Source organism: Lithobates pipiens, unplaced genomic scaffold (assembly GCF_037356315.1).
Source record: "Lithobates pipiens isolate NorthernLeopardFrog02 unplaced genomic scaffold, aLitPip1_a1.2 Scaffold_16, whole genome shotgun sequence".
Lineage (NCBI taxonomy): Eukaryota > Metazoa > Chordata > Amphibia > Anura > Ranidae > Lithobates > Lithobates pipiens.
The window spans coordinates 585,908,728-585,933,779 of NW_027507748.1; the positions used below are offsets into that span (position 1 = coordinate 585,908,728).

Consider the following 25,052-nt stretch of genomic DNA (forward strand, 5'->3'; position numbering starts at 1 on the left):
GCTTGGAGGAGTCTCCAGGGTCTGGGTTCCATAGAAATGGACCACATAGGAGCCAGTGCCCAAAATAAAATTTCAGGACGTTTCCATGGCTTGGGGTCCAGGTACAGTTTCCTTAAGCTTTACTGAGATTGCACTGGTCTGGAAGCATTACTTCTGGAATCTGCTCCAAAAGATTTTGCTACATTGTTAGGACTGTGCAAAAAGGGAGCCACCAGAGAAACCAGTCACTGAGTTAAGGTAGGGTATGAATAAGTGACCTCCTGACTAAACATCTTTCTAGTCTCTCACATGAACCAACCAATCCGGATAATGGCTTGGGAAAACACCAGTTATTGCAGGATAACTCATTTTCTACCCTATAGTTTTTTTGTTTGTTTTGGTAGGCATCTTGTAAGTACTTGGCTACTGTCTCCTGGAAGCTCTTTAAAGCTTTTCAGTCTTCAGTCTTTTCAGTACTGCAGGTGGGTGGAGCCATCTCATGTGAACTATTCTAGAAGATGAACCAGGAAAGCAAAATTTCTGCCAAATGAAGCAGATACTGATAAATAGCTTTTCCCTGAAGGTATTTAAAAGGATACATTCCACCTTTTGGAGCATGTTACACGTTATATTCATTTTAAGGGTGTAACATGCTTAAGTTTCTGCTCCCTGCACCAACCACCCGAATGCCTCACCCCCCCCCCCCCCCCCATGACAGCAAGCAGGGGTTCTTCTCACACCTGCTGTCACGTTTCAAAACTGGTGCAGCTTTGCAAAGCGCTGCCCGCATAGTTGCTTCATTTGCTCACAGGAATGCACGAATAAAGAGACCACAAGTTATGTCTTCCACCTTGGCAGACAGTATGTAGTTCTCAATGAACTGCGAGGGGGTCGATGAACACCCTCAGTTGCTTCACACTTCCTCCAACTTTGTGACTAAAAGCCCACACGGAAGTATGGGCACAAAGCTGGAGGACATGTCTGCAGGAGTGTTCTGATCACAGGTGCAAGGTTCTGCAGACTCCTCAAAAAAAAAAAAAAAAAAAATGAATGCACTTTTTTCCCTGCAAAAAAAACTTGCATTTATTTTTTTAGATAGGTAAACTTAAAAAGTGTTAAACACACAACAGTAAACACTTTCTATATATGCAGAATAGCATTCTCGTTATACTCACTGAGGAACTTAAAGTGGAGTTCCACCCAAAACTGCAACTTCCGCTCATTTGTCTTTGACAGGTATCCTGTTTCTCCTTCCAGGAGTCCACTCCATGGCCCATGACATCACCGCAGGGCTCCCACCTCCTATCGTTGGGCCAGTAGGAGAGAGGAGCGGGGCCTCGTGCATGCGCAGTAGGGTTCCCGGCGTGTAGCTGTAAGGCTACACTGTTAGGTTCCCTTACCTACAGCAGCAGCACCCGACAGCCGATGGAAACATCAGCTGCAGTGCCGACATCGCTGGACTCCAGGACAGGCAAGTGTCCTATTATTAAAAGCCAGCAGCTACAATATGTGTAGCTGCTGGCTTTTTTATTTATTTTTTTTATTTTTTGGGTGGACCTCTGCATTGTGTAAATAGGCTCTTTGATCATCTATGCACACATCCGCCCCCCTCCATCAGGGTCTATCTTGGCAAGGCCAGATAAGACACAGTGAGGGTAGTAAAGCTGCACATGCTCAGTTTGGCTCTATTGCTAGAAAACAGTTCCTTGTTGAGCTGAGCTTTTCAGGTCACATGATATTGACATCACACATTTGGGTATGCATACAGATCCTAAATGGCAGCCCAGTCCTTCCCTCCTCTTTCCTGCCCAGTAACTAAAGAACAGTGGGTGAGATGTCATATCTTGATACAGGCTATAGCGGAAATCTACCTGATCATCAGCACTCGGGCAAACCCTGCAGTTTATCATCAAGTGACCGTGGTTTACAGATCAGCCCAAAAAGTATATAGTGGCAGTATTTTAATGTGAAAAGATTTATAAGCTATGGGCACTGCGGGGGTGGATGAAATATTTTCATATTACTGGGTTTATTAACACTCAATTTTTTGTTTTGTCCAGAGATTTTAGAAACAGTAATGGACTCCAGTTAAAGCTTTATCAAATATATTCAGCTTCCCCATGTACAAGAACGTTTTAAAACTACTGCATATGCTTCACGAGTCAAACACTGGAGGATGTAGCCATAGGACTTCCAAACTTGCTGTTTGCTTTGTGTTTAAATGATACCAACTAGGAAATAATATTTCACATAAACAAGAACAAGTCATGTCACCACAAAGCCCAGTAGATACTGACTCAACACAAGCGATGTTTGTGTGGAAACCCCCCCCTCTGCTGCGCTATTGTATTGTGACAGGGAACTAGAGCTGCCACGCCGAATCTACGTAATTGATTATGTCGACTACAAAAATACGTCGACGTGCGCGCAGGGCGTCGATGTGTCACACTGCTCCGTGTCTCCCGCTCTCATCAGTGCTGCAGTTACCCTCTCTTCTCCCCCTCAGTGCATCTGTCCCCCCTCTCTTCTGTGTCCCCCTCCGTGCTGCCGCCCCCCTCGTTATCTGAGGATGGAGAGTGGAGGTAGAAGCCAGTAAACCCAGTTCCTTAGTTTTCAGAATGGACAGAGTCAGTGACCACACATTGTAACCTCCTGTGATTACGATGTCTCAGTTAATGAATGGAGAAAAGCCTCCGTCTTCTCTCCATTAATTATCAGTGCAGCAGAGGCTGTAGAGAAAGGGACTGGGGAATCTTTGTCCCCAGTCCCTTTCCCTGTCTCAAATGGGAGATGTCAGAGGTCTGTTAAGACCCCTGATATCTCACCATAGCCCCAACAGGGCTGATAAAAAAAAATTGCAATAAATAACAAAAAATAAAACACTGACACTGTCCCCACACATACTCCCCCTTAAAAAAAAGAAAGCATTGTAAAAAATAAAAATTATAAACATTCATGAACTTCTGAACAGAAAATAAAAAGCTAAGATAAAAGAATATAACCACACACACACACGTTATATTCTTTTATCTTACCTTTTTTATGTACTATTTTTTGTAATGTTATCCAAAGGATTAATTAGCTAATAAAAAAAAATTAAAAAATGGTATAGTCGATGACTAATCGAAAAAATAATCAATAGATTAGTCGACAGACAAACTAATTGTTAGTTGCAGCTCTACAGGGAACTCCCCTCTCCTGCCAAATGGACAGATTTTCATACAGTGTTTACCCAGCTTTAATGTGTCAGCAAAATACAGTGTGCTTTTCCTGCATTATACTGTATGGCCACTAAACAGAACATTTTACGATTACATTCTCTTTCCCCTCATCTACCAAAGCAATTTTATCTCCTAGTATACTTTGTATCCAACGTCCTGAACCTTAGGCAACAAGATAAAACGCAGACTCTCCTAAGGCTAACTCTTTGTAAAAAGGAATATATACATACATACATACATACACACACACACACACACACACACACACACACACGCTCTGATATCGATGCAGATACTAAGAATTTGCCCAAGTACTTATGCAGATGCCCCGCTACTTAAAATCAATACCGTTGCAGTGTGATTTGAGCCCATACAAAAAGGAATTGGCTCAATTGGCACTGGAAACCGGTACTTTCCCATAAAAAAAAAAAAAAAAAAAAAAAAAGAAAAAAAAGAAGAACACACCACGGTATCAATGCAACCCTAATACAATGTATTAAAATATGATGGTGCTTTATAATGTGTAACAATTATAAACAATAAGATATAGGAAATGTTTAAAATAAAATTACATTCTATGAAAGTAGCCTTCACTTGCCTTGTCATACAACACAGGTATAATGGGGTCATCCTCTTCTGTATCCAGAAGTGTAGCTAAGATCTGAGTCCCAAAGTGAGCATATACTAGGCCGGCACTGCTCAGTTTGGTGATCCATGGTTTGTCAGGATACAAGCTGTTCATAGTCTCACAGAAAGTTCTGCAGGTTAAAAAAAAAAAAAAAAAAAAAAAAAAAGAAGAAGTTTAACCACTTTGCATCCAGGCCAATTCTGAAACTTCTCTCCTACATGTAAAATTCAAATTACATAGAATCCCCAAACATTTTTTTTTTAGCAAAGACCCTAGAGAATACAATGGCGGTCGTTGCAACTTTTTTATCTTTCACGGTATTTGCACAGCAATTTTTCAAACACTTTTTTTGGGGAAAAAAAAAAAACAAAAAACGTTCATGCTTTAAAAAAATAAAATACATTTAAAAGTTAGCCCAATTTTTTTTGCATAATGTTGAAGATGAAGTTACGCTGAGTAAATAGATACTCAACATGTCAAGCTTCAAAATTGCACACGCTCTTGGAATGGCACCAAACTTCAGTACGTAAAAATCCCCAAAGGCGATGCTTTAATTTTTTTTACTGGTTACATATTTTGAGTTACAGAGGTCTAGAATTATTGTTCTCGCTCCAATGTTCGTGGCAATACCTCATATGTGTGGTTTGAACACAGTTTTCATATGTGTGCGGGACTTACATATGCATTCGCTTCTGCGTGCAAGCACATTTTTTATTGTTCATTTTATTTTGACACTTTAAAAAACTTTTGTTTAACTTTTATTCCTATTACAAGGAATGTAAACAACCCTTGTAATAGGAACATGGCACGATCGGTCCTCTCTACAATGAGATATAGGGTCAATAAGACACAGCCGAGGCGCCGCCATTCGTTCGAATGCAGAGGCCGGGCGTGACTTCATAACATTGCGTCCGGCCTCCGAACGATCATAGAAATCTCTATGATCACCATCTGGGGCCGGCGGATCCGGTCTCTGACTCGCCGATGGAAGCCGCGAGTCAGAAGCACTGGAGGGCGGCGGGGACGCAAGAACGATCCAGCGGAGGAACAGCCACTATGATCGTTCTTATGGTGTAGGGAATTGTCAGCACTAAAAGAAGATATCTGAACGATGTGTGTAGCTACAGGCATCATTCAGATATACACCGCGAAAGTCAAGGACGTCCCTGGACATACCTTTTCGGGTGGCGGGCGCCTAAATTCCAGCAGCGGGGGTGTTTTTTTTTGAAGGACTTGATTAGAGCCATAGACAAAAAAAAATAAAAAAGAGGAGACTAAAAAAAAAAAAAAAGGTTGACATGAAAGAAGAGCATTGCGCTGGCAGTCCACCCAGGCGTGCTAGAAAAGCAAATAAATATTTGATTTTTTTTGCTTCAGTATTTTTCAGTTTATTTGCATCCCCCCCTCCCCAAAAACTTGTGAGCACCAGCCGACCACTGGTTCTGACAATAACGATTACTTGGATCACGTTTCACTATTCAGTTAGAAACAATCTCAAACTCCTTGGCACTGAATTACAGTCATCGGTTCACACTAGCCTGCGCTGTGCATTCAGTTGCAGGAATCGCACTGCTCTGGCGAGACATGCAGGGCTGCCATTCATTCCGATTGGCACCCCCATCTCAGCCTGATCGCAGGCAAACTGCATGGTCAAAAAGACCATGGGATTTCCCTGTGGCTCCGTTTTTAAAAAGGTGCAAGCACCTTTTTTTCTGTGGTTCACGCGTCACAGCAGCCCATTCAAATGGATGGGCTGCCATGCCTGAACAAATACAGGAAGCACTGCCCACACTAGTGTGAACCTAGCCTTAACCTCGGGTTATAAAGCCTACCTCAAAGCTCTTCCCCAGATTTACCATACATACTTATCAATGAAAACAAAAGTAATGGACTACATAATATAATGGTTTACCTCTGATGATGGTCATAACGATTTCTAGATGGATCATACTCTCCACCTACATCAACCACAACATCACAGTGTGCCAGTAGCAGGGGGTCCCTTGTTCTTATAATCTCTGAATCCTAAAAAAGATAAACAATTAGATAATTAAGATCTAAAATATGAAAAACATGCACTTAGGGTTTTATAGCCCAAATATAACCCTTTACTTAACAGTAGAGCAGCACGATTCTGGCTAAAATGAGAATCGCAATTTATTTGCTTAGAAGATAGATCACGATTCTCGCGGCGTAACATCTTTCACATTAAATCAAAACTGTAAAAAATAAAAACTGTGCTAACTTTACGGTTTCTTTTTTATTTATTGAAGTGTATTTTTTCCCCAAAAACTGCATTTGAAAGACCGCTGGGCAAATACAGTGCAACATCAAATATATTAATAATATTGCAGCAATTGCAATTTTTATTCCCTAGGGTCGATAGATATATATATATATATATATATATATATATATATATATATATATATATATATATATATATATATATATATATATATATAGATATATATATATTTTGGGGGTTACAATAATTTTGAGCAAAAAATATTGGATTTTAACTTGAGAAAAGTGTCAGAAAAAGATTTACACTTTAAGTGGTTAAACTTCCTGCATTTACACTTGTTGAAAGCTTGGCAGACTGCCCAGATTATTTGTTTACACAAGAAGTTATATCCCTTTGATCTAAGAAGTAAGCATTAGTTACAATGTTTCAAGTTCTAAACTTGGCAGACTGCCTTTCTTTTGACAGCCAGTGAGCAGATAATCTCTCCACTTGTTTATATGAAAGAATCGCCTACTCAGCAGGAGAGATGGTCAGGGGGTGAATCGAGATTGCGATTTTGTAATGATTAATCATGCAGCTCTACCCAACAGCATAGCTTTTATATAGGCACGGATGTACACTGTAGTCCAGCCTAAAGTTTATGCTGTTCCTTTGAATATTTGTAGAGATGAAAACCCCAAAACCTTCACCAGGTAACATCAAAGTAGTTCTGGATTTGGCCTTCCTAGAAGCCATGTCTAAAAATTGTCTACTGTAGAGACCAATATTTTCTATATAGGACATGAAAATGCTAGCACTTTGCTTACTGACTGCTGGAATATCAGAACAGGGGAATGAAGCATCTAAGATATTTCTGAAACTGAGCAAATTGTCTCTGCAATAAACATTTTTATGGAAAGAATTCGTTAGTAGGGTGTTTTTTAATGCAGGGAATGCATCAAGTTATAAAACACCCTTGAAGGTGTATCTGCAAGGTTGTGCTAGCTCCCAAACACATACTTTCTCACTGGATGAAACAATATTTCCCACATATAATCAGATGCTTAGGTGGGGTCAGTAGGGTTACTGTATCCTGTACCAGGAGGGGAACCTGCAGTAATTATGTACCAATATCTTGGGTCTGATTTTATTAGCAAAACAACATTTTAAAAAATGCGGAGGAAAAAAAAAAAAAAACCCACACACGTATAGGTAAATGTATTCCAGCAATAACTGAAATGCCTTACAGTATACTACAATCTCACTGGCCATTTCAAGCCAAGATATCGCAGCCGAGGTTGCCTTTGGGCAAAACTTCAGGCAATACCAAAGCTAACTTGCATTTGAAGATGCAGACTTTGGAGATGTCACTCTTAGCCTTGCTTCATAAAGCTTCCTGATAAAGTGGAACTAAATCAACGAAATTTAACAATTTCCCAAAATGGTTACATGTCTCCAAATGATAGCGGTCACAGTAGTTTGTGCTTCCAATCTGTCAGGACATCAGCTGTTGTCATAACTGATCATATGTGCAGCACCATGGCAACTGCAAATCAAATAGAAGGTAAGATGGCAGCTTCCTTGGCTGTAATAGCTGAAATTTGCAGTGATGGCTCCTCATGGAGTGCCCATTCAGGATTTTGCAGTGGGAGTGGACATGCTTGTATGGGGATGGAGGGCTGTAACTTAACTGAAAAGCAGTTATCCTCTAAGGGCTCATTCACACAAGTCTCAAAGACACTGCATACAGCATATATAGTTTTATATGCTGCAGTATAGAAGGATAAAGGCCCATTCATACAGCCATGCACTGCATTTAGCAGCCTGCCTGGAGATGTATTTGGACCATATTTTACCCTATAAACCCATGTACCAACATTTACTTACCTTTACTCTAAAGCCAAACTGAAAAAAAAATAAAAAAAAATTATAATACCAACCCTTGCAATTATACAACGCTGACAGCATATTAGTAAGGCCCCTTTCACACGGGACGGATCAGTAATGAACTGCCCCATGATGATCTGCTTGCTCAGCGGGGATCGCTCCGTTGTCCCCGCTGAGCAGGCGGATAACAGGGCAGTCCCTGCACACTGTGCAGGGACCGCCCTGTCAGCTCTCCACTATGGGGGGAATCGGATGAGTACGGACCGTCTATCCATGTTCATTCGATCCGCTCTGCAGACCGATAGAAAAATAGGATTTTCCTCCGTCTGCAGAATCGGACAATTGCGGAGGCGGACGATATCGGGTGTCTGCGGATGTTCATCCGCTATCCCATAGGAATGCATGTATGTCCGTATTTCATCCGCAAACGGATGGATGAAATACGGACATAATGTCCGCATGTGTGAAAGGGGCCTAAAGGAAATAGTTAAGGTCAGTTTGGACTAAACAAGTTAAGCACTTGCTGACCGCCACATGCCAATTTACGCCAGCAGAATGGTGCGGGCAAGCAAAAGGGCATCCATGAGAGCATGCCCTGTGAACTCCATGTTCGCCATCAGCCCGCGATTGCGGCCAGGAGAGGCAGAACGGGGAGATGCCTATGTAAACAAGGCATTTCACTGTTCTGCCTAGCAACATGACTGGGATCTACTGCTGCTCGTCATTGGGAGCAGTGATCACTGTCATGTTGTAGTGAGCCCATCCCTCCCTACAGTTAGAACATATTCAGGGAACATAGTTAACCCCTTGATCACCCCCTAGTGTTTAACCCCTTCCCTGCCAGTGTCATTTATACAGTAATCAGTGGCTATGTGTAGCTCTGATCGCTGCATAAAATGTTAATGGTCCCAAAATAGTATCAAAAGTGTTTGATCTGTCTGCCATAATGTCGCAGTACCGAAAAAAAATTAAAAAAAAAAAATATATAAATATCACAGCTTGCCGCCACTAGTAAAAAATAAATAAAAATTCCATAAACCTATCCCCTATTTGGAAGACGCTATAACTTTTGCGCAAACCAATATACACTTATTGCGATTTTTTTTTTACCAATAGCGCAAATAAAAAAATAAAAAAAGCAGGAGGTGATCAAATACCACCAAAATAAAGCACTATATGTGGGGGGGGGGGGGGGGGAGACGACGACAATTTTGTTTGGGTACAAAGTCACACAATTCCTTCCAGGGCTGAAGAGATGCCAGAGTTAGGGCCGGTTCACACAGCGAGGCGAGGCGACACGGCTCGCCTCGCTCCCGCAAGTCGCCCCCGTTCTGTACAATGGAACCGTTCTGAGAGGAGCGACTCGAGTCGCTCCGACTCAGAAAAAAGGTTCCTGTACTACTTCGGGGGCGACTTGCATTGACTTCTATACAGAAGTCCTCTGCAAGTCGCCGCTGAGCTCCCCGCAGGTCGCGGCGAGGTAAGTCGGAGACGCCTCGCCGCGCCTCGCTGTGTGAACCGGCCCTTAAGCTGGTCATAGATGGATTGAAATTTGCCTGGTCTAGCTAGAACCAGGATGAATTCTGATCATCTATGGTCATTCCCACCCAAAAGAAGTTGATCTAGTGATTGGCTTTTTTGAACGGAATGCTGGAATATTTTAATCTGATCAGCAGCTTAAGTCACTTGAGCAGTGTATTCTGACAGTAGAGGCGTTAAGAATACAATAGCACCATGGGGAAGGATTCCACCATCCACCTCGCTTGTGGGAATTTTTTTTTTTGGTTAGCCCTCTGCCTGATCAAAAAAAAAAAAAAAATAATTAAAAACCAAAAAACACGATCTATGGCCAGCTTAAAACAGGGTAGATTTTTTTTTTTTTAATTCTCCTAGAATTGAGTTTGGGACCCGTTGGTTGTCACTCGGGACCAAGATGTAAATATCAATAATGTGTAGCCTGCGGCACTGCTGATTATGCACAATTGATGTTTACTAGAGTAGCACCGAAATTTCAACAGGTGAAACATAAAATCAGCCGAAAATTGTGTTATAGGCATTTTGCTAATAAAAAAAAAAAAAAAAAAAAGGTGCCGATAATGGGACTGAAAACGCACGCAATTTTACCAAGCTTATGGTGTGTTTTTCATAGGTCATGTGACTCAAAAAACATAACAGGTGCGTTCTTCACGTGTCCTTGCTGCGTTTTCATTGCATTTCAACAGGGTGGTGTTTTTTTTAACTGACCAAAAATGCAGCAAGCAGGATTTTTAACATCACAAAAGAAGCACAATGGACCAGTGTGAAGATATACATAGAATTTAAAGTGATACATTTTTATTGATTTTGTTCTTGCGCTAAAGGTGCAGATAACGGCCAAAAATAAATTTACATTGATAGTCGTGATACTAACCACTTAATGACCGCCTAACTTACTTGTGTTGCGGCAGGTCGGCTCCATTGTGTAAAATCACGTACCTGTACATCATTTTGTTCAATAGCCACTGGGGGCTGCGCATGCTGATAGCACAGATGGGGAAGCCAATCAGCAGGCCCGGCGAACACGATGTCCGTCAGGCCACCTACGATCGTTCGAGAGTGGCAGTCTATGTAAACAAGGCAGATCGCCATTCTGACAGGGAAGATAGATATCTTGTGTTTCAGCCAAGCAGGAACATGGATCTCTGTCTTCACCCAGCAAGAGCAAACCCCATACTAGAGGTCGACCGATATGGGTTTTTCTCTGGCCGATGCCGATATTTAGAAATCATGGCGGCCGATATGTGATGCCGATTTTTTTGGGCCGATATGTTAGGCCGATTTTTTTTTACTTATTTTTTTTATCCCCCTTCATCTCATAAAACCTAACAGACACCTTTCCCACTGGAGCGTTTTTTTTAGGCGCTTTTGGGCTAAAAATAGCGCCTGTAAAGTGCCTGCAAAACGGCTCCCCTGCAGTCTGTGTGAAAGACAGAGTGCTTTCACACTGAGGCGATGCAAGCAGCACGTTTGGAGTGGTGTATACCGCTTCTCCACCACTCCTGCCCATTGATATTAATGGGCACCACTGCCCAAGCGCATGCAATGCGATTTGGCAGCGGTGCTTCACGGGCACATTTAACCTCTTCTTCGGCCGCTAGCTAGGATTATATGCGCCTGGCAGAAAATACAGGACTTTTACTTGTAAGCAACAAGTGTCAGAAAAGATTTAGTCTTTAAATGGTTAAACTGAGAACTCTACACACAGAGATGATTTCATTCATTCAAGTGTAAACATTGTATCTTTCTGTTCTTTTCTTGGCAGGCTGCCCAGAGGAGGAAAGAGAGGACTCAGGCAACTTGCACTGACTTCTATTACAGAAGTCATTTCCAAGTCCCACTGTTCTAAATCGGCCTTTTTATCAGCTCAATCGGCCGATGCCAATTAAAAAAACGGCAAATATCGGCCGATATATCAGTCGACCTCTACCCCATACAGATAGCAAGCATCCCATAGGGACACATTTAGCCCTTCGATCCCCCTGATGTTAACCTCTTCCTTGCCAGTGACATTAGTACAGCAACTATGCATATTTTTAGCACTGATTGTAATGTCACTGGTCCCCAAAAGTGTCAGCTGCCCGATTTGTCCGCTGCAATTCTGCTAAAAAATTGCTCATTGCCGCCATTACTAGTAAAAAAAAAAAAAGAAAATGCCATAAAAATATCCGATAGTTTGTAGACACGATAACTTTTGCACAAACCAATCAATATACCCACATTAGGATTTTTATTTTCTACCACAAATATGTAACAGTATACATATAGGCCTAAAAGTAAAGTAAAAGAATATATTTTTTCCCAAAATTGTCACTTTTTTGGTTTGTTTATAGTGAAAAAAAAAAAAAAAAAAAAAAAAACATAAAAAAGCACAGGTGGTCAAATACCACCAATAGAAAGATTTGTAAGAAAAAAAATGACATCAATTTTATTTGGGTACAGCATCACATGACTGCAATTGTCAGTTAACCACCTTCAGACCGGACCATTTTGCTGGTAAATGACCAGAGGTCTTTTTACACTTTGGCACTGCGCTGCTTTAACTGGTAATTGCGCGGTCATGCAATGTTGTACCCAAACAAAATTTGCGTCCTTTTCTTCCCACAAATAGAGCTTTCTTTTGATGGTATTTGATTGCCTCTGCGATTTTTATTTTTTGCGATATAAACGTAAAAATACCGCAAATTTTGAAAAAAAAATGATATTTTCTACTTTTTGTTATTAGAAAAATCCAATAAACTCAATTTTAGTCATACATTTAGGCCAAAATGTATTCAGCCACATGTCTTTGGTAAAAAAAAAGTCAATAATTGTATATTTATTGGTTTGCGCAAAAGTTGTCACATCTACAAACTAAGGTACGTTTTCTGGAATTTACGCAGCTTTTAGTTTACGACTGCCTATCTCATTTCTTGAGGTGCTAAAATGGCAGGGCAGTAAAAAACCCCCCCAAATGACCCCATTTTGGAAAGTAGACACCCTGAGGAAATTGATAAGTGGCATGTTGAGCCCATTGAATATTTTATTTTTTTGCCTCAAGCGATTGAATAATGACAAAAAAATCTTTTTTTTTTTTTGTTTTTTTTTTTACACAAAGTTGTCACTAAATGATATATTGTTCACACATGCTATGGGCATATGTGAAATGACACCCCAAAATAAATTCTGCTGCTTCTCCTGAGTATGGGGATACCACATATGTGGGACTTTTTGGGAGCCTAGCCGCGTACGGGGCCCCGAAAACCAAGCACCGCCTTCAGGCTTTCTAAGGGCGTTACAGTTTTGAAGGCCATAAAATGCCAAGATGGCACAAACCCCCCCCCCCCCCAAATGACCCCATTTTGGAAAGTAGACACCCCTAAATTTAGGGGTACACTAGTGAGACTAGGTAATAAATGGCGGGTGCCCTGAAACTATAAAAAAAATAACTAACCAATCAGCGTCACCTGTAACAGTTATATGGTGATCACTGGTGAAAGGGTTAACTAGGGGGCAATCAGGGGGCTTTATGCGGTAGTATATGGGGGTCCCTGGCGCTATAAAAAGCTGCGGCGAACCTAAATACCTACCTGCCTAACTAGCGTCACCTGTGACACTAATACAGCGATCAGAAAAACGATCGCTTATTAGGCTGGGTTCACACTGGAGCGATGCGGGAACGCCACGAATGCGCGGCGGGTTCCCGCATCACATGCCTCCCGGCGGCAGTTCACACTGCCCTATGCGAACTGCTGGGAGTGTCAGTGAAATGTTAATGACACCCCCAGATCAGTTCGCATATCGCAGTGCGATCTGCAAACTCGGATCGCATGGTGTGAACACCCATGCGATCCGATTCTGCTGCGGACCAAAAAAAGGGTCCCGTACGAGTTTGCGGCGGGTGCGACACGAATTCAGCCATACTATCTGTATGGCTGAACTCGAATCGCACAGAGATCGGATGTGATTTGCACTGCAGTGCGGTGCGAATCACATCCGTTCTCATAAACCGCTGCAATGTGAACCCAGCCTTAGTGACACTGGCGACGGGGGGTGATCACGGGGTTAAACCTTTATTGGGGGGGTTAGGGGGGTACCTTAGAACTAAAGGGGGCTAACCCTAACTGCCCTAACAGTTATTACAGTCACAAATGACACCCGCCGGGTGATCAGGGGGTTAAACCTTTATTAGGTAATAAATGGCGGGTGCCCTGAAACTATAAAAAAATAACTAACCAACCAGCGTCACCTGTAACAGTTATATGGTGATCACTGGTGAAAGGGTTAACTAGGGGGCAATCAGGGGGCTTTATGCGGTAGTATATGGGGGTCCCTGGCGCTATAAAAAGCTGCGGCGAACCTAAATACCTACCTGCCTAACTAGCGTCACCTGTGACACTAATACAGCGATCAGAAAAATGATCGCTTATTAGGCTGGGTTCACACTGGAGCGATGCGGAAACGCCACGAATCCGCGGCGGGTTCCCGCATCGCATGCCTCCCGGCGGCAGTTCACACTGCCCTATGCGAACTGCTGGGAGTGTCAGTGAAATGTTACTGACACCCCCAGATCAGTTCGCATATCGCAGTGCGATAACACCCATGCGATCCGATTCTGCTGCGGGCCAAAAAAAGGGTCCCGTGCGAATTTGCGGCGGGTGTGGCGAATGGCTGAACTCGAATCGCACAGAGATCGGATGTGATTTGCACTGCAGTGCGGTGCGAATCACATTCGTTCTCAAACCGCTGCAATGTGAACCCTGCCTTATGTGACACTGGCGACGGGGGTGATCACGGGGTTAAACCTTTATTGGGGGGGTTAGGGGGGCACATTAGAACTAAAGGGGGCTAACCCTAACTGCCCTAACAGTTATTACAGTCACAAATGACACCAATGCAAAAAAAAAAAAAAAGCAATTGGTGTCACTGTGACTGGGGGGGGGCGTGAGTGTGCCTGGCATGTTCTACTGTGTAGTGTAGTGCTTGTGCAACTCACCGATGTTCTCTCCTCGGTGCCGGAACGAAAACTACCGACACGGAGGAGAGAATACATCACTTCCTCTCCTGTGTTTACATTACAGGAGAGGAAGTGATGTCACCGGACAATTTCATTCGCCGGGAGCAATCGCGAGGGGGTGGCCATGAATGAATGGCCGTCCCCTCGTCCGGGATCGCTCCCGAACGAATACCGACCGCCGCAGGCACCGGGCGGGGGCCCGATCGGGCCCCCGACCCGCGGGAGGCAAGGGACGTACATGCAAGCCCTTATGCCTGCCCGTGCCATTCTGCCGACGTACATCGGCGTGCGGCGGTCGGCAAGTGGTTAATGCAGTTACATTTTGCAAAAATGGCCTGGTCATTAAAGGGTAAAACCTTCAGTGGGGCTGAAATGGGTAATTAAAAAGTAAAATTATAATAGATGTATCCTTTTTTTTTTTTTTTAACTGTTGTTTTCAGCCAAATGCATCTTGCATTTTCCATGCTAAAATTTGCATTTAGCGCACCTCTGATGTTTACAGGCGATACTCGAAAAAGTTGAATATTGTGCAAAAGTTAATTTCACTAATGCAACTTAAAAGGTGAAATATACAAGATAGACTCATTACATGCAAATCAAGATAGGACAAATCACAGCTTGAACTAATTGTGATGATTATGGCTTACAGCTCATGAAAAACCCAAATCCGCAATCTCAGAAAATTAGATTACATGCAATCAATAAAAGAAGGATTGTACATAGAACAATATTGGACCTCTGAAAAAGTATAAGCATGCTTATGTACTCAGTACTTGGTTTGGGCCCCTTTTGCAGCAATTACTGCCGGAATGCAGCGTGGCACGGAAGCCATCATCCTGTTGCACTACTGAGGTATTCTGGAAGACCAGGATGCTTCAATATTGGCCTTCAGCTCTTCTGCATTGTTCGGTCTCATGTATCTCTTGGCAATCTCCATAGATTCTCTATGGCGTTCAGGTCAGGCGAGTTTGCTGGCCAATTAAGCACAGTAATTCCACGGTCATTGAACCAGGTTTTGATGCTTTTGGCAGTGTGGGCAGGTGCCAAGTCCTGCTGGAATATGAAGTCAGCATCCCTATAGAGCTTGTCTGCGGAAGAAAGCATGAAGTGCTCCAAATTCTCCTGGTAGATGGCTACATTGACCCTGGACTTAATGAAGCACAGTGGACCAACATCAGCAGATGACATGGCTCCCCAAATCAACACAGACTGTGGAAACTTCACACTGGACTTCAAGCATCTTGCAGTGTATGCCTCTCCATTCTTCCTTCATACTCTGGGTCCTTGTTTTCCAAATGAGATGCAAAATTTGCACTCATCAGAAAAGAGGACTTTAGACCACTGAGCAACAGACCAGGTCTGTTTTTCTTTAGCCCAGGTAAGACGCGTCTGAAGTCGTTTGTTGTTCAGGAGTGGCTTGACAAGAGGAATATGACATTTGTAGCCCATGTTGTGTGTGTTGGCTCTTGATGCAGGCTCCAGCCCCAGTCCACTCCTTGTGAAAGTCCCCAACACTTTTGAACGGCCTTTTCCTGACAATCCACTCCAGGGCTGCGGCCATCTCTGCTGCTTGTGCACCTTTTTTCTTCCACATAACTTTCTAATAATGTGCTTTCATACAGCACTTTGGGAACATCCAACTTCTTTTTCAATTACCTTTTGAGGCTTTCCCTCCTTATGGAGGATGTCAGTGATGGTTTTCTGCACAACTGTCAGGTTATCAGTCTTTCCCATGTGATTCTTCTTGAACCAGACAGTTACCATTTAAGGGCTCAGGAACCCTTTTCAGGTGTTATGGCTTAATTATCCGATTAGAGTGGGACACTTTGAGCCTAGAATATTGTACTTTTTCACAATATTCAAATTTTCGGAGATTGTGGATTTGGGGTTTTCATGAGCTGTAAGCCATAATCACAATTATGACAACTCATGGCTTGAACTATCTTGCTTTGCATGTAATGAGTCTGATATTAGTTTCACCTTTTAAGTCGCATTAGTGAAATAAATGAACTTTTGCACAATATTCTAATTTTTCGATTATCACCTGTACATGCCAGACCTTAAAGCAGGGATATGCAATTAGCAGACCTCCAGCTGTTGCAAAACTAGAAGTCCCATCATGCCTCTAGATGTCATGCCTGTGGCTGTCAGAGTCTTGCTATGCCTCATGGGGCTTGTAGTTCTGCAACAGCTGGAGGTCTGCTAATTGCATATCCCTGCCTTAAAAGGTCACTTATTTGGCGGCGATGGTGAAAGCGCACAATGATCGTCACCTTCAGCCATTCCGCACATAAATGGTCAGCCGTATGAACATGAATATTGGGTAATGAGTGCTGGCTACACATGGGTAACGAGGATGGGTCGGTGACCCAGAGCGATCTTTTACGGTGTGACATGTGCACAGAGGAAGGGGGCCCGCATCTTACATAGAGGAGGTGGGGGGGCATCTTTAAGATTGATTGGATCCTGGGCAAACATTTTCTTGGGCCCCCCCCTTCCATGCAATTTCGCTCTCCACATGCTCGGAGACATACAATAGCAGCTAGACTCAAAATCAGTTTACTGAACCAGATCAGGCTAGCGATTGGTTGCCAGAAGTTACAGTGTATCATTACCTCTCACTGACTGGTAGCTAGAGGTTACAGCACACATTACGGATCACAGATTAGTCGCTAGAGGTTACAGCACATGATTTCTGCTTGTTGATTGGGTGCTAGAGATTACTGTACAGTAATACTGCTCACTGATTGGTTGCTAGAGGTTACAGAACATCATCGCCTCATTGCAGAGGGGCATGATATACATATGAATGCTGCCTTTATTTACATAGAAGGGGGGGAGGGGCGGGAGTCCGCACCTTACATTGGATATGTGTAAAAGAAGGCCTCATCTTCGCTTTCTCAATAAGGGGAACCTTCCACATCCCAAAATGAACAGACCACCTATCAGCCATGGCTGCTCCCATACATTCCCCTCCCCAGACTGAGCCTCATGTCTGGAGGAGAAGCCGGCCTGGCTGTCCAGTCATCGTGTACACGTGTAGTGTGGTGTGCACCCTTTCCTCCACCCCCATATACACAAGCCAGTGACAAGTTACCCTATAAGGCTCCAGTGTCCGCAGCAGGTAACACGCAAGCGCCTCGTCACAGTGGAAAGTTCCGTTGTGGGTGCCGATTTTGGGCGCCATGTGTCTCTCCTCCCGCCGGGGCCTCTTAGGGTCTTCAGGCATGAAGATGGGAAAAATGTGACAGCTGACACGGAGATGGCGGGAACAGGAAGATAGAAGGAGTTGCCCGGATAACAGAGCCCGACACACCATGTGGAACCAAATAAAGCGGCCGACCGAGTGGAATAAACGAGTGCACACTACACTTCCGGCTGCCGTGAGAGCGTTAACGTCACATGTCCTTTATTCCTGGCTACGATGAGCCGTGCAATAGCGATGTACATAGGCTGTACGATGAAACGGAGGATCCCAGTGGGTGTCCACATTGTCCGGCTGCATTTTGAAAAATAAAGTTTTGACGGTCACGTATAGCCCACAGCAGGTGTTTCAGCAGATTAGGCGACCCATCAAATCTCGTAACGGAAGTGATGTTCAGTCACGGCCATATTGGTATACCCCGCACTAAGCCTACAGTCTGAAGTCGCCAAGCGGACATCTTTTTACACCCACCAAAATGTAGCTTATATTGTCAAATACAATATTTAGAAATCCATGAGACTGTTTTGATGTTGAATTTTAAAAGCAGTGTTCTTCTGTCAGATTAGCAAACCTGTGAGATCAGCAGGTTTACGGCCAGGGTTGCCAACCTCACGCAGCATTTTTTTTTTACTGACAAAACATGGAAAATTTACTGGCGGAGCACATTTTTTTACTCCCAACCTGAGAAATTATATAACTCCTATTCAAAACTAACACAGTGAATATTTAAACATGATATGGAAACTGACAATACCTATAACAAAGTAATTTGCTTGAGTTACAAAAAGTCAACACCGCATGAGATTATCAACCCCTGATATTTACTGCCAGTTGTAAAAAAATAAATAAAAATCACAGACTTTTACAAACCGTCAGTAAATGTACTGGTGGTTGGCAACCCTGGCTGCTTTTAAAATTCAATATAAAAATAGTGTTACAGACTTCTAAATACTGTATTTGATGATATAAACTCAGTTTAGCATTAAAAATATGTGTGAAATTCAAGATTTCGGTGGGTGTAAAAAGATGTCAGCTTGCCGCCTTCAGACTGTAGGCTTAGTGTGGCCGAGTGTGGGGTGAACCAAGATGGCCGAGATGGAAGATTATTTCCAATAAGAAACCGGACAGGTTGCTTTGACACAACACCAGCAATTGTGTACACTCCGGTACACAAACACTTTTCCTGTTTTGACACAACAGCGGGTAACGAGGAGAAAGTTGTTGCCGCCGCTGAGGCAGCCACTTTGTTGGTTAGTATTGGAGCAGACTAACAATATCCGCTCATAATATTGTGTACTGTATTTTATATGGTTGCTGGTGTTGTGTAAAAACAGCAAGTCATCGAAATCTCCAATTACTGACTGTTTACAGTAACTGGAAGTGACGTAATTGGAGATCTTGATGAACTGGCTATTTTGACAAAACAAAGGACCATTTTTTGCGATAAAGTAATGCAGTACCGTAACTAACAATTGCACAGTCATGCAACACTGTACATAAATTAAAGTTATGTTGTTTTTTTTTCCCCACAAATAAAGCTTTCTCATTTTTTTTTAAGTATTTTTTCTTTTTTGCACTATAAACAAAAAAGACAATTTTGGAAAAAAAAAAAAAAAATGTGTTTACTTTCTACTATAAAACATCAAATAAAAAAACTAATTTCTTTATAAATTTAGGCCAATATGTATTCTGCTACTTATTTTTGGTAAAAAAAAAAATCATCACAATCAGTGTATATTGATTGGTTTGTGCAAACGTTTTAGCATCTACAAACTGTGGGATATATACTGGAATTTTTATTTATTTATTTAATTTTTAATATACTAGTAATGGCAGCGATTAGCGACTTATAGCAGGACTGTGATAGTATGGCGGGCAGTCTGACACTAAGTGGGAACCAGTGACACTAATACAGTGATTAGTGCTAAAAATATGTACTGTCACTAATGACACCGGCTGAGAAGGGGGTTAAACATCAGGGGGATCAAAGGGTTAACTGTGTGTTTAGCCAGTGTTTATGTTTACTATGTGTGCTGCTTTCACTAAGGCTGCTTTCACACTGGGGCGGTATTCAGGCGTTACAGCGCTAAAAATAGCGCCTGTGTAACGCCTGAAAAAAACCGGCCCCTTTAACTCCAGTGTGAAAGCCGGAGGGCTTTCACACTGGAGCGATGCGCTGGCAGGACAGTGAAAAAAGTCCTGCTAGCCGCATCTTTGCAGCGGTGAAGGAGCGGTGTATTCACCGCTCCTACCCATTGAAATCAATGGGACACCGCGGCAATACCGCCGGCAAAGCGCCGCTGCAGTGGCGTTTTGCGGGCGGGGTTAACCCCTTTTCGGCCGCTAGCGGGGGTTAAAACCACCCCGCTAGCGCCCGCACACCGCCGCTAAAAATAGCGGCACTTTACCGCCGACGCCGCTCCCGCTGCAGTGTGAAAGCAGCCTAAGGGATGTGATGGATTTTCTCTGCAGGTAAAGAAAATCCATCACATCCTTGCTGTCAGGACAGAGCTCTGCTTTGTTTACATAGGCAGAGCTCTGGTCTGTGTCCCTGCAAGACATTGTCTGGCACCAGCTGAGTGGCTTCTGCTGTGACAAATTACAGAAGTGGCACGCACGAACCTACCAGGAAGTGCAGAATCGCATATATACTGTATACGTGATTCTGCATAGAACAGCTGCCCTGTAGCAGTGAGGCTGGGTTCACACTGATGTGGCCGCAAATCCCAACAGAGGGTCCAGTGTGAACCCATCCTAAATCTGCTTTCCTAGCCCTACTTCACATAGCCCACAATGTGTTAACACCTCCACTGGAACCCACAGGACCACCTCTTCTTAGCTAAATATAAACAGCCCCTCCCCACACTGAAGTAGTCTTCCGTTTTGGTCATGCTCCAGACCAGTGTTTCTCAACACGCCCCAACAGGCCATGTTTTCAGGCTTTCCATTATTTGGCACAGATGATTTGATCAGTTTCACTGCCTTAGTACCACAAATGTTTCATCTGAGGGAAATCCTGAAAACATGACCTGTTGGGGTGCCTTGAGGACTGGAGTTGAGAAACACTGCTCCAGACTATCTGTCGATTGCAGTTGGTAAGTACCTTGTTTGCTGCAAGTATATCCCCTCTGCAGCACAGCCTCTGCTGGAGTTGGAAGACCCAGAATGTTCCTCCTGAAACTGGGTGCCCATGTGCCGGGCCACAGGTAATGTTGCTTAAACAGCACAGATATTGTACAGATGTGGTATTAGTGAGCTCTGCAATTTCACCATTGGCCTCTCCCTTGGGGATTTTCCTGTCTTGTATAAGCAGTCTGAGAGTGGCAATGGATGATGTCACAGAGGGGGCATTGGGATAGTGACCACCAGTCACCAAGCAGCAGCTTAAACAATCTTAGAAGCCAGCAGAGGAAATGTTTCCTCTCCCTCCCTTTCTCTTGTGTAGCAAGGTCCCAGGTCTCCCTTGGTCTAATGAGGACCTCCAGGACCAGAAATGGACAACATCTGTGGCTTGCATGGCATAGTGGGTGTAATGGAAGGTAGCTCAATTGGGCGGCAGACACTTCTTGAATGCAAAAGAGATTTTATTTCTCTTAACAGAACTTTGGGAGAGAGGGTTAGGGCCTGGACACCATTAGAGAGTTGCAAGATTAATTGTCGGACTCTGAGACATCAATAGGACAACCGTGCAGGGAAAGGCATCCAGCAAGACACCACATCTGCATGCATCGGAATGTTGATCAAATACCACCAAAAGAAAGCTCTATTTGTGGGGGGGAAAGGACATTCATTTTATTCGGGTACAGCATCACACGCCCACGCAATTGTCGGTTAAAGTAACGCAGTGCACTAGTATCAACTAGGGATCACTTTATTCAGTACAAATTTTTACATCAAATTTACCCTACTCTGTCCCGATTGACTAAAATATTCCATAGCCAGTTGCTGGTGGTACACTTCGTCTAATGCAGACTTTTTACATATATTTTGGGGCTGTGCAGCCATCCAAATTTTTTGGCGGGGGGAGGGGGTTACTGAGTGTGCAGAAGAGATTACTACAATTAGTGTACAGCCAGCAGTTTAAGTGCGTCTCCCGGGGATTGTTGATTCCCTGGCTCCTAAGAGATTTTGTTCCATGTACTCTTGATATTTTGTGATTCTGGGAAGATGATATTGCTTTCCTGGAAAAAGTCGGTCCCTCTTTCTGTCCTGTTTCTGTATGGAATGCAAATTATAAACAAGGCCATTCCCTTATACAAGTCTACATATACTAGTAGAGGCATACGAAACAAGTTCGAGAAGGTGTGGGGTGGTTGACTGAACAGTACATCCACGGTATCTGATTAAAATGGTCATTTATGGTGGATAAATAATGCAATGCATAACATGTATGAAATATGTTTGGGGATGAGCGAGGGCCCATATATCATTCTAGAGATCTGTTGATTTGACGACACAAGTTAGTTCTATGGTGGGTGGCGCCTATATAAGTCCTTTGGTGGTGTTATATACAGTCGCACGTGCAAATATTTTTACATGTTTAGTCTCAGGGTTATACAGTAAGGCCAGTGCTGAGGACTGTTATGTTTGATTGCAATATGTGGCCCATGTTATAAACTGTGTGTTTTTTGTATGTGTTGAAATTCTTAATGAACAGAATTTTACAAAAAGAAAAGCAACAGTGCCCTATCGCAAAAAAATGGCCTGGTCATTAAGGGGGTAAAATCGATGGGTAGCATGGCCGAGCGGTCTAAGGCGCTGGATTAAGGCTCCAGTCTCTTTGGGGGCGTGGGCTCGAATCCCACTGCTGCCAAACTCCTTTAATTTTTAAAATTAAAATATAAAAAAAAAAAAAAAAAAAAAAAAAAAAAAAAAAGGGGGTAAAATCTTCCGGTCCTTAAGTGGTTAAAGCATGTTATACAGCACAGTGCTTGTGCTGTGTCATTTGGCCCCCGGTAACATCTGAAATACCTGGCTGGTTCTGCCCTCCCCTGACCACGGTTTATCATAGCTGCTAAGCCCTGAGCCGTGGTCAGGTTACGTGCTACTGTTATCCGCAACTCTCCTCTGTCCTGCTCCACCCTCTGCCGCTGCTAAAATGAGTGTTAAATTTACACTATCCTCTCTGCTTATTCATGTAATCGGCCGCTGTGTCTGTGCCTTATAAAATAAAATACAGCTATATACCTGTTTTCAGAGCGCCGATCGGCACACACGTGTCCCACCGCCTCTCTTGTCCTCTCCCCCTCCCTCTTGACTGATGTAAGCAGGAGAACCTCGGCCCCGCCCCCCGCAGTTGTAAGGCCGAGAGACGGCAGGTCACATGAGCCCCAATCGGCGCTCTGAAATCAGGTATATAGCTGCAATTTTTGATAAGGCACTGGAGAACTTTACAATAATAAACAGAGAGGATGGTGTAAATTTAACTTAGTGGGTTAACAACCACTTGCCTACGGGGCACTTAAACCTCTCACAATTAGAATGAAAATTACTCAGTCATGTAATACTGTACCCAAATGAATTTTTTGTCTTTTCCCCATACAAATAGAGCTTTATGTTGGTGGCATTTTTATGTTTCTGTGATAACGTTTTGCAAAATGATTAATTTTTTTTCATAAAAAATTTGGTCACAATTTATACTGCTACATATCTTTGGTAAAAAATAACCCAAAATTAGTGGATATTATTTGGCCTTTGTGAAAGTTAGAGAGTCTAAAAGCTATGGTGCAAAGCATAAAAAAAATTGATCACACCTGATGTACTGGTGGCCTCATTTCTTGCGACCCTAACAAGCCAGGAAAGTACAAATATTCCCCAAATGACCCCTTTTTGGAAAGGAGATATTCCAAGGTATTTAGGAAGATTCATGGTGAGATTTTTTATGTCATTTTTTCCCACAATTCTCTGCACAATTTTTTTTCCCCCACATATGGACGGCACAGTGGTTTAGTGGGGTGTAGTGGTTAGCACTCTTGCCTAGCCGTAAGAAGGGTCGTTGGTTCAAATCCCAACCACGACACTACCTGCCTGGAGTTTGCATGGGTTTCCTCCAGGTACTCCGGTTTCCTCCCACACTCCAAAGACATGCAGGTAGGTTAATTGGCTTCTGTCCAAAATTGGCCCTATTAGATGAATGGGGACCTTGGATCGTGGGCTCCTTGACAGTAGGGGCCGATGTGAGTGTGCAATGGACAAAGATAGGGACAATTGTAGACACTCACTCAGGTTGAACTGGATGGACTGGTGTCTTTATTCAACCTTACTAACTATGTATAATTGTAATAGGTTCTCTCTCTCACGTGGCATGTGTATACCACAAATGATGCCCCAAAATACATGCTGCTACTCCTCGTATTACAATACCACGTGTGTGACTTTTTTTTTTTTTTTACAGCCTAGCCACATAGAGGCCCAGCATGCAGAGAGTACCTTCAGGTGTTCTAACTTGTTGACTACCTATTACACTTTTGAAGGCCCTGGAGCACCAGGAGAAAGACGCATAACACTGATGACAGATGGCACCAATACATAGCACTGACGACAGATGGCACGTGACACTGACAGTAGGCACTGGGGGAAGGTTTGTGTGTGTGTGTGTGTGTTCACACTGCAGCTGGAGGTCGCTCTCCCTCCTCACACGCGGTCTCTGTGTGAGGAGGGAAAGCCGGTGATGAGAGATGATCTCATGTTTACATATGAGATCATCTCTCATTGGACACTCCGATCGAGTGCTAAATGGCTGCTGTGATTGGCCATTTAGCACGATCTGTGATAGGCTGTGTCAAGGGACACGGCCAACACAGATTTCCCCCCAATGCACGCCCGCGGCAGCGCACGAGGGGATGTAAACAAGAGGACGTCCAGGCACGCCCTCCAGGCAATTGAGCGCCACTCTGTAGCCGTCTTTCGCTTATTGCGCAGGTGCAAGGTGGTTAAGGCTGGTTCACAACAGATGCAGCCCAGTGTATTTTTATCCTCTATCAAAAATGCACGAACAGTGTTCACCGTGGAATCCAATTGTCTTGTTCACAATAGTGCAGTGCATTCCAGTACAGTCAACGAAAGTAGAACATGTTACTTTTTTTGTGTAGCGATACCCCCGAAGGAGCTGCTTAAGTTTGTTCAGTCCATTACTCTGCCTCTCAACCTCAAAAGAAATGTCTCAGCCCCTCTGGCACACCTAGCAGTGTACTTGAAAACACAGTAAAACAGACACAAATGTAGTGAACAAGAATTTTGTTTACTGGTAGATTTTCCACAAGCAGTGATCTAGTAACTCCATAGTTAGGAATGGCAAACTGTGGTCTTTAATAGTGTTAATCAAACCAAAATGCAGACTTAAAAATAACGCAGTCAAACAACAAATAGGTCCA

The 25,052-nt window shown here is 43.2% G+C and overlaps 1 protein-coding gene and 1 non-coding gene across 2 annotated transcripts in view; one reads left to right on the forward strand and one right to left on the reverse strand.

The window, feature by feature from the left end:
* MYG1 (MYG1 exonuclease) overlaps nucleotides 1-17,853 on the reverse strand; it is a 51,877-nt gene extending 34,024 nt beyond the window's left edge. The window contains exons 1-3 of the mRNA XM_077483854.1: nucleotides 17,572-17,853; nucleotides 5,741-5,853; nucleotides 3,799-3,958 (exon numbers count right to left, since the gene is read on the reverse strand). Of these exons, the coding sequence (XP_077339980.1) occupies nucleotides 3,799-3,958; nucleotides 5,741-5,853; nucleotides 17,572-17,793 (495 nt within the window). The 5' untranslated portion in view covers nucleotides 17,794-17,853. The remainder of the gene's footprint in view (nucleotides 1-3,798; nucleotides 3,959-5,740; nucleotides 5,854-17,571) is intronic.
* Nucleotides 17,854-22,410: 4,557 nt separating this feature from the next.
* On the forward strand, nucleotides 22,411-22,492 carry TRNAL-AAG (transfer RNA leucine (anticodon AAG)). The gene has a single exon. It is a non-coding gene; the product is annotated as a tRNA-Leu (tRNA).
* The last annotated feature ends 2,560 nt before the right edge of the window (nucleotides 22,493-25,052 follow it).